The 14,215-nt window shown below is 33.9% G+C and overlaps 1 protein-coding gene and 1 long non-coding RNA gene across 3 annotated transcripts; one reads left to right on the top strand and one right to left on the bottom strand.

Moving 5' to 3' along the window:
* Positions 1-1,491, bottom strand: LOC115961936. Its single transcript, XM_031080825.1, has one exon. It carries the CDS (start codon positions 1,489-1,491, stop codon positions 1-3), a length of 1,491 nt encoding a protein of 496 aa, XP_030936685.1.
* A 3,355-nt stretch (positions 1,492-4,846) lies between these two features.
* On the top strand, positions 4,847-14,169 carry LOC115959718. Of its 2 annotated transcripts, none has more exons than XR_004084973.1 (5): positions 4,847-4,946; positions 11,206-11,290; positions 11,372-11,548; positions 13,065-13,111; positions 13,945-14,169. It is a non-coding gene; the product is annotated as an uncharacterized LOC115959718 (long non-coding RNA). The 2 variants fall into 2 exon arrangements; XR_004084972.1 differs by lacking the exon at positions 4,847-4,946 and adding an exon at positions 10,728-11,114.
* The last annotated feature ends 46 nt before the right edge of the window (positions 14,170-14,215 follow it).

Genomic DNA, 14,215 nt, shown 5'->3' with positions numbered 1-14,215 from the left:
TCAGAAGATCTTCTTGATTCCCAACCGTGCTCTATGCATGCCCTCATACACATATCCTATTGCAGGCCTTTGATCAGAATCAACAATCCGTAACAAACGAATGAGCGGCGATGAAATCTTGACAAGAACATTAATATCATCCCAAAAAGAATTATCTAAAATGATAGAAACTACTTCTTTTGCCTTTGACTCTCTTGCTAATCTATTGTCCACAAAGAACTTGCTAGTCACTAAGGCTTGCAAGTCATGCTTATGCACATGAAGACTTCCAAATGAAAGAAAAGTAGTAGCAAATCTTGTTGCTCCTACACGTACAATATCTGTCCAATCAGGTCTCTTCCTCAACCAAGCAATCAAAGCTACATGATTATAAATAAAAACTGTAATTTTGGATGCACGTTTTTTAAGTCTCTCCACATGAGGCATGTCTCCCATATCCTGCAACACAAGATTCAGGCAATGTACTGCGCAAGGAGACCAACTAATGGTTTTATACTTTTCACACAACAATTTACCAGCAGATACATAATTGGAAGCATTGTCGGTAACCATGTGAACTATGTTTTTTGGACCAACCCATGTAACTACTTCATCAAACAGTTTATATAAGTTTCTAGTACTCTTCACAATATCTGAGGCATCAACTGATTTTACAAATACCATTCCCCTAGGACAATAAACAAGGAAATTAATCAATGACCTATGTCTAGTATCTGTCCAACCATCAGCCGTAAGTGTACATCCAACTTCTGCCCAATGCCTACGTTGTGACTCAACCAACAACTGAACCTCTTTCTTTTGATCCCTCAACAAAGGGACCCGTACAGCATGATAAGATGGACCTTTGTAGCCAGGACCAGCAGCAGCTACGGCATCAATCATCTTTTGGTAGTACACTGAATTGACTACATTAAAAGGTATGCAATTGTCATACAAAAACCTTGCAATAGCCATATCATCTTGCCTCACCCTTTCTTTATTTTGGAACACACTTTTAAGACTAGGTTGAGCTCCTGGAGTAGTTCTTGGAGCAAAATAATTATCCACCGGATTTGTACCCTTTCTTTTACCTAAAACAAGTTTTTTAGGCAACCCACTACTATACACCTCTTGAACATCTTCATCTTCTTGTATATCACCATTTGTGGAAGGCACACTAAACATTTCTTCTTGACGTTGTTTTTCAGCTTTTTTCTTCAACTCAAACTCCTTCACATATTCCAACATTTGGTATCTCACATCATGAGAAACCTTTTTACATGATCCAATATCACCTTTTATCCCCGCAAGGTGTTTTTTCATCCTATTAATACCCCCACCTTTATATGTTTGCCTGCAATACATACATGTGAAAGTATTTCGTCCCTTCTCATCCGCCCCAAGGTTAAAATGTTCCCAAACCGGATCAACCTTTTCCCTTACTCTAGAGCTAGACTCCATTACATTGGAATCAACTTCATGTGATGGAGTAGACCCGGTCTCTGTTTCCATTTTAATCTAAAAGACTAAACAACCAATCAAACACGCATAGACCCATCAATTTTTGAAATACAAATAGTCAAAGAATCACAACTTCATACACAAAGTCAAATTAACAAACTAATATACACAAAGTCATAGAGTCAAAGAATCACAAATTGATCTATAGGTGCTGATATAGAGAGAATCATAAACTTCAAGCACCTAAAAAATATTAATGTTATTTTGCAGGGCCTAAAATATTGTAAAAGGTAAAACCACTGCCTTCAAGCAGCAGATAACACATAGGATGCTATGCCATTATTCTACAACTACAACATCACAAACTATGACAGCAAAATGGGGATAGGAAAGGAATGCCACTATGGAAATACAGAGAGGTTCCAGAATGCTGAGGTAGTTCTGTTCAGTATGAAATTGGCTATATATGCATAATTGATCAATCAAGTGAATCATATACACCAGCAAAAAAATAAAAATAAAAATATTACAGCCAATCATCATGGAAGCCAATCATCCAAATTTGAAAACAGAGATTTATATATATTTATATTACAACCAATCATCATGGAAGCCAATCATCCAATTGCTAGTAGTGTATTCACTTACATCAATGATTATATTAAATTTTTAGTAGGTAATTTAAATAACTATGCATATGACGTGTTTGAACTCTGATTGCTTAAATTTTCAGAATGACACCTTATTGCAAATCAGCACTTGGGTCATCTCAAGTCCATTCATACACGATATGGTCAAGTTTGTTGTTCAAAATAAACCATATCTTCCAAATCAACAATGCTTTCAGCAAAAAAAAAATCAACAATCATCATCCACAATCATCCACATTTTCAATTGACCCAAATCATCCACAATCAACTTGCAAAAATTAACAAAGAAAAAACAGATTAGGGGTAATAAAGTACCAAACGACGGCGACGGCGATGAGGCACAGAGTGAGCTACGACGGCGACGAGGGAGAGAGGCAGAGATGAGCGTGAGTGAGTGAGCTGCGATCTGGGCTGACTGCGATCTGGGCTGAGCTGCGACGGCGAGAGAGTGATTGAGACTTTGAGATCGAACAAAGGTGGAACGACGGTGATCTGGGCTGAGCCAGAACGGCGGTGGAACAAGGGTGGAACGGCGGTAGGATTTAGGGTGGAATGATGGCGATCTGGGCTGAGCCAAAAGAAGGGTGGAACGGCGGTAGGATTTATGGTGGAATGACGACGACGAGGGATAGAGGCAGAGACGAGAGAGTGAATGAGAGAAGTGAGGGTTTCGTGTGATTGAGAGAGTGAGGGTTTCGGAGTGTTCTTGAGAGAGGGTTAAATAAAAAAAGGTTGAACGACGCCGTATAGGAGGGGAAAAAAAAAAAAAAGGCTGGAACGACGTCGTTTTAAGGCAGAAGTAATGCAACCGTTCAAACCGTTTGAACCGCCCACGGTTCACAGAACCGGACGGTCGGACCGCGGTTCAGACGGGTTCATGCTTTTTTCGCATGGAACGGTTCCTTACCTTAAACGGACCGTGAAACTGAACGGTTCCCGGGTTTTCCGGTCGGACCGTACGGTCCGGTTCGGGTTTAACAACCTTGATTTTTTAAACAAATCGACCAACACTATATCTATAAATCAATAAATTAAAAAAAAAAAGAAGCCCCTACGTCTAGTTTTGTATCACTAATAAAAAATTTCCAAAGTATTACTGTGCTCAATAACAATACAAATTGTAACTCTCTCTCTCTTTCTCTTGATAATCACAGGTTGAAATTGGCTTTGTGGGATTTGGTTGCAAGTCAGAATGGCAAAGGGACAAGTATTGGGGTGAGTTTTCTATTCCTAGCCCCTATCCTAGTGAGCACCCATCTCATTCATATAATTTTAAAAAGTAATAAATTAAACCATAAAATTTAAAAAAATAATAAATTAAATCTTATAATTTAAAAGTAAAAAAAATAAACTCTAAAATTCAAAAGGGTAATAAAAATTTAATCCCCAGTCTATAATAGACTGTAAATTTTGTTCCACTGAAATGCTTAAGTCTAAATTATTATTTTTTAAATTATGTGATTTAATTTTTTATTTTAACTATGGGGGGTTTAATTTTTCCAGATATTTGTTTGTGTTTCATATTTGTGCATTTTTTCATACTTAAAGAGCATCTACAACATGTTAGTAAAAGTTTCACCCAAATTATACCCCCAAAATTCTTTTCTTTTCTTTTTCTTTTTTAAGAAAAAAACATTATTATAAGACAAAACTTCTTACCATTTGGAGTGTTAATATAACCCACCAATCAGACAAAACTAATCCAACCTAACTCAACATGATGCTTTGGCTTGGTTTTTTGTGGATTGGTGGGTTAAATTGGGTTCTAATGTTTTGTTAGCCTTGAGTTGGGTTGGGTCTAGATCGATTGTTTTTTCAACTCAACCCACAAATATGTAAGTTCATTTTAATATATATATATATATATATATATATATATATTTTAATTTTTGAGTTTTATTAATTATGTGAATTGTAATAGTCTATTGAAAAATAACTAGTGCTCAAATAGTTGATAAAAACCTTTTAAGGTATGAAACATGTAAATACAACACATTGATCCAAACCAACCTAACTTGTTGGGTTGGTTTCTTACATATGTGATGGGTTGAAAAATTTTCCCCTTGATCTTGTCGATTTTGTTGAAAAGTCCCTCCAATCCAACCAATACATATCTTTACTTATAGCCGATAACTTTAGTAATTATGAAAAAAAGTTGAACCATAACATTACTAAATAATCAATTGGCCCTTTTCCCAAACTTTTTTTAAAGTTTATTTATAAAACCATATTCCCAAAAACTTAGGTTGATAATAAATAATACATTTAATTACTTAGTCAATATTGTAACATGGACAATGACTTTATAGTTAAGCACCAAAATGAAAATGACAGATAACTTAAAATTGAGGGAAGTGAACACAATATCACCAAAATTACCATGCTATTATACTAAAGTTATTAGGCTGAATGATGGAAGTTTAAACCCCAAAAAAAAAAAAAAAAAAAACCTACTATCACATCACTTTTCTCCATTAGGAAAAAAAAAAACCGAAACAATAAACTCTGAGACTGGGTTTATTCTTTCTCAAAAAAAAAAAAAAAAAAAAAAAAGAGACTGGGTTTATTTTTTCAAAAAAATGGTACAAAGACTGTGGGCCCCATTACAAGTTCCAATTCCATCGGCTCTCTTTCCAAAAACCCCTCTCTCTCTCTCTCTCTCTCTCTCACTCTCTACACTCACAAAAAGCAAAAATCACGTCCCTCTATAAATTAAATCAATTCCTGTCTTTATTATCTCCTCTCTACTGCTCTCTTTTCTCTCATCTCTCTGTTAGGGTTAGGGTTTTTGATTTGATTCTCATCAATTTTTTTGTTTCCGTTCATCGCCGAGCCCAAGAAACGAAGGCGAGTCGGGTTAGTGCACTTCACTTTTTAGTGATTTTTTTGTTTTGATTTCGGAAGCAATTTTTATTCACATTTTTAATGCTGTTTCCTTTGTGTTTGTTCATGTGGGTCTGCTTCAAATTCTGGAATTGAGGCCAAAGATTGCATTAAGGTTTACCTGGGTATGACTATTAATTTAGATTTTGAGTATTATTTACTTATTTTTTATATTCAAATTTTTGTTGGATTATGTTGATTTTAATTTTTTATTGTTTTTTGTCTTTTTGGTTGATTGTTATGTTCTGCTTGCATGCATTAGTAGTTAATACAAGTGAGAAAATGTTTGGCTAGTGAGAAAATGTGGGAAAATTTTAATGTTTGGGTTCTCTATTTCCCTGTTTGGCTAGTGAGAAAATGTGGGAAAATATTAAACTTGGCAAGATATTAGAAAATAGAAATAAAAATCTTAAATGAAAATGTTTGGGTTCTCTCTCTCACAGTTGTGTCGCATGTGTGCGTGTTTATGGCTATTTGGCCGTGGGTTTGGGTATCGCTATTTTTGTGGGTATGTGGCCATGTTTGTATGTAGATGTGAATGAGTGTAATGTGTGCTCTGTTTGTATGTTTTTGATTTGGGATTTTGGGTTTACTTTTTTGTATTGTGGAGGTTGTGAAAATGGGTTTGCAAGAAGTAAGGCTTGCCATAGTTACAGTTTTTTTTTTTTTTTTTCTTTTTTTTAGTGTTCTATCTCTTTTCGTCTCATAAATCTTGGGTTTGTGGACTTATTTGTGCTATTTGATTTCTGTAGTTTTGGATTGTGGTTTGTGTTTTGGGTTTTGATTTCTCTGTGTGTTCTTAGGTTTGATTTCTCATGGGTATGAGTTGGTAATGGTTTCTCTGTGCGTTCATTGGGTTGATTTCTCATAGCTATGGGTTGGTTATGATTTCTCTGTTTTTTGGGTTGATTTCTCATGGGTATGGGTTGGTTTGATTTCTCTGTTCTTTGGTTGATTCTCATGGGTCTGGGTTGGTTTTGATTTCTCTGTTCCCTGGTTAATTTCTCATGGATCTGGGTTTTGATTTCTCAGTTATTTGAGTCTGGGTTTTGAATTATCTGTTCTCTATGTAAGCCAATTGTCTGCAATAATATTACATGATCAGTCACGTTTCAACATAAGCTATTTTTCTTCTTTCGAAGATATATTTTGTCAATGAGATCCCAAGTACTATGTTTATTTGTTAATGCCAAATAAGGTCTCATTGGCAGCAATACCAGTAAATTGATCGAAAAATTTTGAAGGCCAGCTTCGTCAATACCTTTTTTTTTTTTTTTTCAGGTATTTACTTATACAAAAGGAGGTGCAGTTTTTTGATTTGCTCTATATCTATAAATTTATTTATTGCCTTTGATAGGGGTGAGCTAGCAACCACTCATAGTGAAATCAAACCTAAGACCCTTCATTGTGTTTTGAGATAAAGACTGGTGAAAATGGCATTTTCAAATCTTCTCATAACCGACATGTTTGTTATGTTGACATTATAGGACTACTTGTGGCCTTTTTTAGCCACAACAATTTAAAGCCATATAGGGCACTTGACAATCTTTGCACCCAGTTTGTAGTGCTATGGCTTTGGAATCTGTTTTCCTTTCACCTATGGAACCCAAAAATCTGTGACATGTTATGAAATCATATTTTTTCTTACGAATAGTATTCTTCTACTCCCATATTGATTTTTTTTTTAATAAACATGGGAATGTTTACTTTGAAGATGCTAGATTTTTTCATTTTCTTTGTTTTTTTTTTTTTTTTTTTTTTTTTTGGTATTGGTGTCTTAAAATGGGTTTATTGAGATATAGCAAGTTAAGAGAAGAAAGATTTCCCAACCACGTTGATTAAGGAATGTAGGTTTTTAAAATTTAGCTTGAAAGAGGTTTTTTATTCTTTTTCTTTTGGTTGTTTAAGTTTGAAAAATTGCTGGTATGTGTTTTTTTCCTAACAATTTTCTCTAAATTCAGGTGGACCCTTAATGTTTTAACAAATTTTCACATATAAATATTCTTGGATGTGGATTGAGATTAGACATTTTTTTATTTGCTTGAAACTAATTTCAAAATCAGCTTGTGTATGCTACTTATAAAATAAGTAAAGACTTATTTTTAGGGATTTTGCTAGAGAGAAGGAAGTTCTACATCTTTCTTCAATATGAGTTCTTTTCCTTTTGTTTTGTTTTTTTCCCCCATTATGCATACATACATACATACATATATGAATTCTCTTGTTGGATTTTATTTAAAGCACACAGATTAGTCAATAACCATGATGCTAAAGACAGTTATGAGCTCAAAGAAGACCATAACATCAATTACAGTGTAGGCTTTGGAGTTTGGGCTCAATTTAGGGATAAATTTTTAATGCATAGAAAGCTTCTTCATCCTGATTGCTTAATTTCTTATTCTTTTTGTTTTTTTTTGTTTTTTTTGGATACTGGCTGAAGAGAAAACCTGTGAGCTCCAATTCAATGTTGGTCAATAGGATTATACGTTTGGTTAGTTTCCTATTTTTTATGTGAAAGTTTTTATTTATTTATTTATCAATTGTGAATGGGTTTAGATTTTGTTGTTTCGTATTTTGTATGCAAAAAATGGCATGAATAAGGGAATTTTTACTGAAATTTACAAATTTTAAAATGAAAATTAATTTGATCTCAATCATATGTAAAATTTTTGTATATGGTCTGTTTGTGTATTTGGTAGGTATTTTGGACTTTGGTTATCTCTTGGTTTTTTGACTTTCGCAAATGCAAATATGCACAACTTCACATTTTTTTTCTCCAAATCTGCATGCACCCTGCACTCCAAGGTACAGATTTTGCTTCTTTTTTGTGATTGGATTTAATTTTATAGGTTTGTTCAATTTAAGTTTGTTGGATTTTTGCACATGTTATTTTTGCTTCACTTCATGATTGTCAGTTACTTTAGCTTCTTTGTCTTATTTCAATATATCCAAATTATGTGTTTGCTCTTTGTTTCAATTTTTATGTATATTTTATTTTTCATTTTGAGTTTTATGCGGTAGTCAATGTCATAGTTAGAATGACAGCGTATGGGCATCTTATTACTCAATATGGGCTTCTACATCATCTCTTTGGTCTTCTTGAATCTTTGGTGTGTCCCTGACCTTCAATCTCCCTATGATTTAAAAAACAATTAAAAAAAATTATTTTCTTCATTATATACTATAATTTTTCTTTGTAATATGTTGAGCTTATGTTGGCGTGCATTGTCTCATAGTTTCTAGCAAAGAGGAAGTGGGTTCTTTGTAATATGAACTCATCTTTATCTGATTCATGATATGTGTTGAAGTATTAAGGTCTTCAAGTATTTGGTTCTTTGTCTCTGTATAGGAGTTTTTTTAAGAGGACGAGGACGGAAATATGGATCTGTTTTTGTTGATGGAATATTTCCCTTACAGAGTCCCATTGTTCAGTAAATTATGGACTTTTCCCTGAATGACCTTGATCATTGGGGCTTGCGTGTTGTGTTGCTTCAGGTTTGGTTTTGTTTATTGCAGCAGCTTTTTACTTTGATTTCTCTAAACAATTATTAAGTGATGTGTACTTTATCTATCGGTGGATCTTATAAGTTTTTTTTTTTTTTGGGTGTGTGTGGCTAAGACGACTGTCCTGGGCTGTTTGTGCACCTGACTAGGCGTGTGAGATAGGAGATCACACACACTTGGTAATTTTATAGGGAGAAATACCCTTGGTAGTAGCCCCAAAATGCTGGCTAGGAGACTTGAACTTCCAGGAGGTTCTATTTATATGTATTATGGTGTTTCATACCACATGTTTGCATTTTTGTTTGAAAGAACCTTTCCTGTAATTCATTGCAAAACCCGTCTCTGGAGCCTGCTACTAACACAAATTTTTGGTTGGTGTTTCTATAAATTTCTACGGCTGTTGCTTTGGTTTCAACAATCTGCTTACCAAATAATTCATCCTTTTTAAATTTTATTTTTCTTTCTTATGTCACATTCTTATTTATACATAAATGCTTTGTATTCTATTTCTAGTGCAACTATTGCCTGCCTACTTTTATAGATCCATTCTATTTAGAGCTTTCACCGGCCTTCTCCCTGACATTCCAATTGGCTGTGCAACATTTTGTGATTATCATGATGCTGTAACTTCTCAGTCTTATTTGTGAATTTGGACAGTTTGAGTATTTTTATTATTTAGGTTACCTATCACAGAAGTCATTCTTACCTCAGTTTTCTTTTACTCATATTTTGTTTGGCTTGTTACAACGTATGTACTTAATACTTTTTATTTCATCTATGTGCAGGTTCCCAAGTCTTGGTTGGAAGACCATTGAAATGCTTATCGTTCTTTGGTTTTGATTTCTGGAAATTGTTAACAGAGAAATACTGTCTTCTTAATTGCATGGCAGCATTAAGTACAATAAGATCTACATGGACGGGTTACACCAAGGTAGTCAAAGGCGTTAGGCGACCTTAAGGCGCTAAGGCCTTGTATCGCTCAAGGCGATGAGGCGCCAAAAAGGCGCTAGCCCGAGTGAAGCAAGGCGCTAAATATTAATTATAGGTTTTTTTTTTTACATATATAGAGCTTAAATCATATATTAATGTACTAAAAATTATAATCAAGCCTCTCTTACTTTGTTCCTAATGCATAGGATTTAGTCTATAAAACCAGTTTTTGTGTTGAATCCAATAGAGCCCAAAAATAGAAGAAGAAGAGAGAGTATAGGAATAAAAATAAAAAGAGGAGAGTTGCTATTAGAGAGTAGAGGGGAAAAAAAACTGATACAGGGGAGCTACGAGGGGAAGAAAAGAACAGAGAGAGCTGCTCTGAGAAAGAAAGGAGTAAAAAAAAAAAAGAAGAAGAAAGACAAAAACAATAAAGAAAAGAGAGAAAAGAGGTCCAGCGAATGAGAAGTAAGAGTAAAAAAGGAGAGCTTTTTAAATTAAAATTACATGTAGGAAATAGGAATAAAATAATATTATAAAATTTAAAAGTAGAAATAAAACCTGGTGGGGGAGGGTGCTGTTGGGCAACTGACGTAGTGGGAAGGTCCATGTACTTATATGTATTATTTTATTATTTATTTGTGGTTGTAAAAAGTTAAGTCTGATGTGCTTTTTAAGTGGTTGCCAACTCAAACCCCACTAATGTTACTAAAAGACAAAACTGAGTAATAAAAAAAAATTAAAAAAAAAGCCAGTCATCTTGTTTTTAACGAAGCCAAGTCCTCCGCACCAGAAAGAAAACATAAGCGACGGAAAGAAAACAAAGGCGACAGAGGCTCTCGCCTAGCGCCTGGAAAAACTGTTCAAAGCGAGCGACTAGTCGACAGAGGCGCTCGCCTCACTAAAGGCGCCTTGCCTCAGTGACCTTGAGGCGCTTTTACGCCGCCTCGACTCGCCTGAGCGCTTATGCGCTTGCCTGAAACGCTTTTGACTACACTGGGTTACACATATTAATAGATTATGATGGTATTGATTTCATTAAAGTAAAATGGGTTATACATTTTAATTGAGCAATTCGGGTGTATTGTACCCTGATTTAGTTGTAATCTCACAAATGAAACTCCATAGTGAGACAACAAAATAAGCCCTCATTCAATATCTGTGTTTTGTGCATGGGTTCAGATTTTGTTGTTTCACATTTTGTATGTAATAAATGGCATGAATAAGGGATTTTTTACTGAAATTTACAAATTTTAAAATGCAAATTAATTTGATCTCAATCATATATAAAATTTTCGTATATGGTCTGTTTGTGTATTTAGTAGTTATTTTGGACTTTGGTTATCTCTTGGTTTTTGACTTTTGCAAATGCAAATGTGCACAACTTTACATTTTTTTTTCCTCCAAATCTGCATGCACCCTGCACTCCTAGGTACAGATTTTACTTATTTTTGGTGATTGGATTTAATTGTATCGGTTTGTTCAATTTAAGTTTATTGGATTTTTGCATGTGTTATTTTTTGCTTCACTTTGTGATTGTGTCAGTTACTTTAGCTTCATTGTCTTATTTCAACATATCGAAATTATGCGTGTTTGCTTTTTGTTTCAATTTCTATTTATTTTTTAATTTTTAACTTTTCATTTTGAGTTTTATGTTGTAGTCAATGTCCTATTTGGAATGACAGCATATGGGCATCTTATTACTCAGTATGGGCTTCTACATCATCTCTTTGGTCTTCTTGAGTCTTTGGTGTCCTTAACCTTCAATCTCCCTTTGTTTTTTGTTTCTGTGTTTTAGTATCTGTCCTGAACAATCAAGCATCCAACCTACAACAATCCAAGACTTCATCATCCTCTCTCTTTTCCACTAATTGATTACACAGGTATGATTTGCAGTCCTTCAATAATGTTACTCTGAGTTTGTGCATGGGTTTCTGTCTAATGATATCATTTATGGGTTTCAGTATGAGATTGGGAGATGGAGGCTGTGTAGTAGATGACAAAAGCGAAATAAGTTGTGGTTTTCGTATTCTTTTCTGTCTGCAAATTTCTAATTTGATTTTTGATTCATCCCTACAAAAATTCAGGCCTGAATACGTCCATCACAGCTGCTCAAGGCCATTGGGTCATGGAAACTTCAGGTTTGCTCAATTTTTAACATTAAACACAAGATTCACATTACATTTGATACGTATATTTTTGCTCAGAACCATCGTGGTTTTGATTTCTGTCAAATAGCAAGCATTATGGTTTTCAACTTCCTTAACAGCAACGTTTGTGCTTTAATTTTAAAAGACTTTATCATGATTACTTTGTTCTGCACATGCTTGTTTCATTGGTGGATATGGAGTTGAAGATTCTTTGTAAGTGATTTAATTTATTTCATATTCATTATAGGCTGAAATTTTCTGATCATGCACTTTTTTCTATATAATTTGTGCGTGTTGTTAGTTTTCAGGCACCCACAGTACAATGTCCCATAAAAAAAAAAAAGGAGGGACTGGATGTTTTCGGTTTCCCACTTCAAGTGGTAGAGTTTTGTATAATTGGAAAAGAAGCGTTTACAAATTTTTGTAAAGAAATAAAAAATTTTCTTCAATAGTATAAATTTTCCTGGTAAAAAAGAAAAGATGTGGGAGCATCAAGTAATGGCTATGAACTTTTAAAATCAAAGAGAAACTTATTAATTTAATTAAGAGGACTTGGCAGTATTATTATGCTGAAAACTTGATGTTGCATGCAAAATCTCAGAAGGCAAAATTCTATCAAGCATGGCCAAATTTTCAATTTTTACTATTTTAGAAAACAAACTCCCCCACACACGTACACATATATAAGGAATGGTCTTACAGACTTTGCCACCACCAGACAAGTCTTTCTCTGAAACCGGTAAAGTTTGTAAATTTTATTTTATAAACTTAACGGTTATGTATTGTATTTCAATTAACTTGATTTAGATTTAGGGTTACGTTTGGTTGTTTTTTCTTATGAATGATTACCAGAAATTGATGGGGTTTTGATAATTTCAATTATTGGGTGCATTGCTCTCACATTCGTGTTTCAATAATTCAATCAAAACTCCTAATCCTAATCGTATCCTTTTGCGAGAATATAACCAGGTGTGCTATTCATAATTCACCATCTGTCGTCTCTCTCTCTCTCTCTTTCTCCAGGTTATGGAATTTTTTCATTTCTGGTTGAGATTTTCTTTCCTAGTCTTCTTCTGATCTGTTTAGAATTGGTTTTCTTTTGAGTATTTGTTTTAGTCTCCATATTTATATTGACAACTGTTTTTGTGTGATTGCATAATCTGGTGGATCCTTCTCCATTGCCAACATTTATGTTGAAGCAGTGTAAGAAATCAAAAGCAGAAATTATGTGGAGGTATTCCTTTGATATTGTATATGGAAGATGGAGTGCATCCATTTTTGGGTTGAAATTCCTGCTTATTGTTGGATATTGTATATGGCAGATGAAGTGCATTTATTTTTGGTGAAAAATCAATGCTGGAGCCAATGTCTTTAGAGAGTAAAGGATGTTGGAGAAAAGAAATCAAATTGCTTTTATCTGAAAAAAAATCTTTTCCTCTCGCAACCTTTGTGATTTTGATTATGTTAATTTCCTCTCAAATGTTTTTTTCCTTTCTTGATTTGATAGATGATGGTAACTCAAGGAAGAAGTGATATATACTCGATCAGTCTGGAGTAAGTGCTTGTTGTATTGTTTATTATTTTGTTATGTGAAAGGGGCTACTCTTTATTTTTTGAAATTTCCCTTTCTCCAAATATTTCTCCTATGGTTTTATATTTCAGCAAGTGATCTAGTTACATGCTCCCACTCCATGCTTAAGTGATCTTATATTGTCACCCTTTCTTGATTGGTTCATGTGATGATTTAATATTATTATAGAGTGGATTGGGGAATTGAACCTTTGCTTAGCATTTATCAGATTTTAGTGAGACAAAATCTTATCAGAATTCTGTCTAGTTCTTGGATGAAGTTTAGTTTACAACAATGATTTCGTTATCTTTATAAATTCAATGGGGGACCAATTTTGATCATTACAAAGCAATCACCTGTCTTTATAGATAATTTATAATATGATGAATGGCCATTGGTGTATCAGTGGGATCAATTTGATCATAACAAAACCGTCACCCATCATAAATATATGATGAATGGCCCTTGGTGTAAATTATAATAAATTTGCTTGAATGGATTTCCTAAAATTTCTTTTTAGATGTTTTTAAATTTGAACTAAAAGTTCTTATGCTTAATGTAAAGTGTTTTGCTCTGTCATCTATTGCTTCAAGTTTCATGCCTGATATGTGTAATTATCATAGGGAGCAAAACATGATTTCCCCTCCTTGATTTTTCCAGGCACATACCTCATTTTAAATGAATCATAATAAACGAAATCATGCTTTCTTTTCCTTCTCGGTGATTCTTCCCATAGTACTTTGTTGCCAATATTAAAACAATACAAAGAGATTATGCTTTTAATTCCAAGTTCCTTCATTATTTTTTATGTTTGCAGGTATTATGTGAAGCATATCAAGTTTTAAGTGATCCACTGCAAAGAGATTCTTATCATTGAGATGGAAAAAATTACATATCTATGTACGTTTTTATGCTTGCACTTGTGGAAATATTGTGAGTTGTCACATGCTCATATTACTGCCCCTTTGTGTTTCATATTACTATTATATTGAAGAATAATTAGGATTCTACAATCAGAACAATATTTGAATTTCAATTCCATTTCCTCTAATATATTGTTTAGTTTAATTTCTTTCCTTCACTCACAT

Source organism: Quercus lobata, chromosome 9 (assembly GCF_001633185.2).
Source record: "Quercus lobata isolate SW786 chromosome 9, ValleyOak3.0 Primary Assembly, whole genome shotgun sequence".
NCBI classification, from domain to species: domain Eukaryota; kingdom Viridiplantae; phylum Streptophyta; class Magnoliopsida; order Fagales; family Fagaceae; genus Quercus; species Quercus lobata.
Note: the sequence above shows the minus strand (reverse complement) of the source record. Positions and strands in the feature narration are given on the sequence as shown.

Bases quoted from the DNA above. Each gene is read 5' to 3' on its own strand.
- LOC115961936 (XM_031080825.1), bottom strand. From the start codon at position 1,491: ATGGAAACAGAGACCGGGTCTACTCCATCACATGAAGTTGATTCCAAT.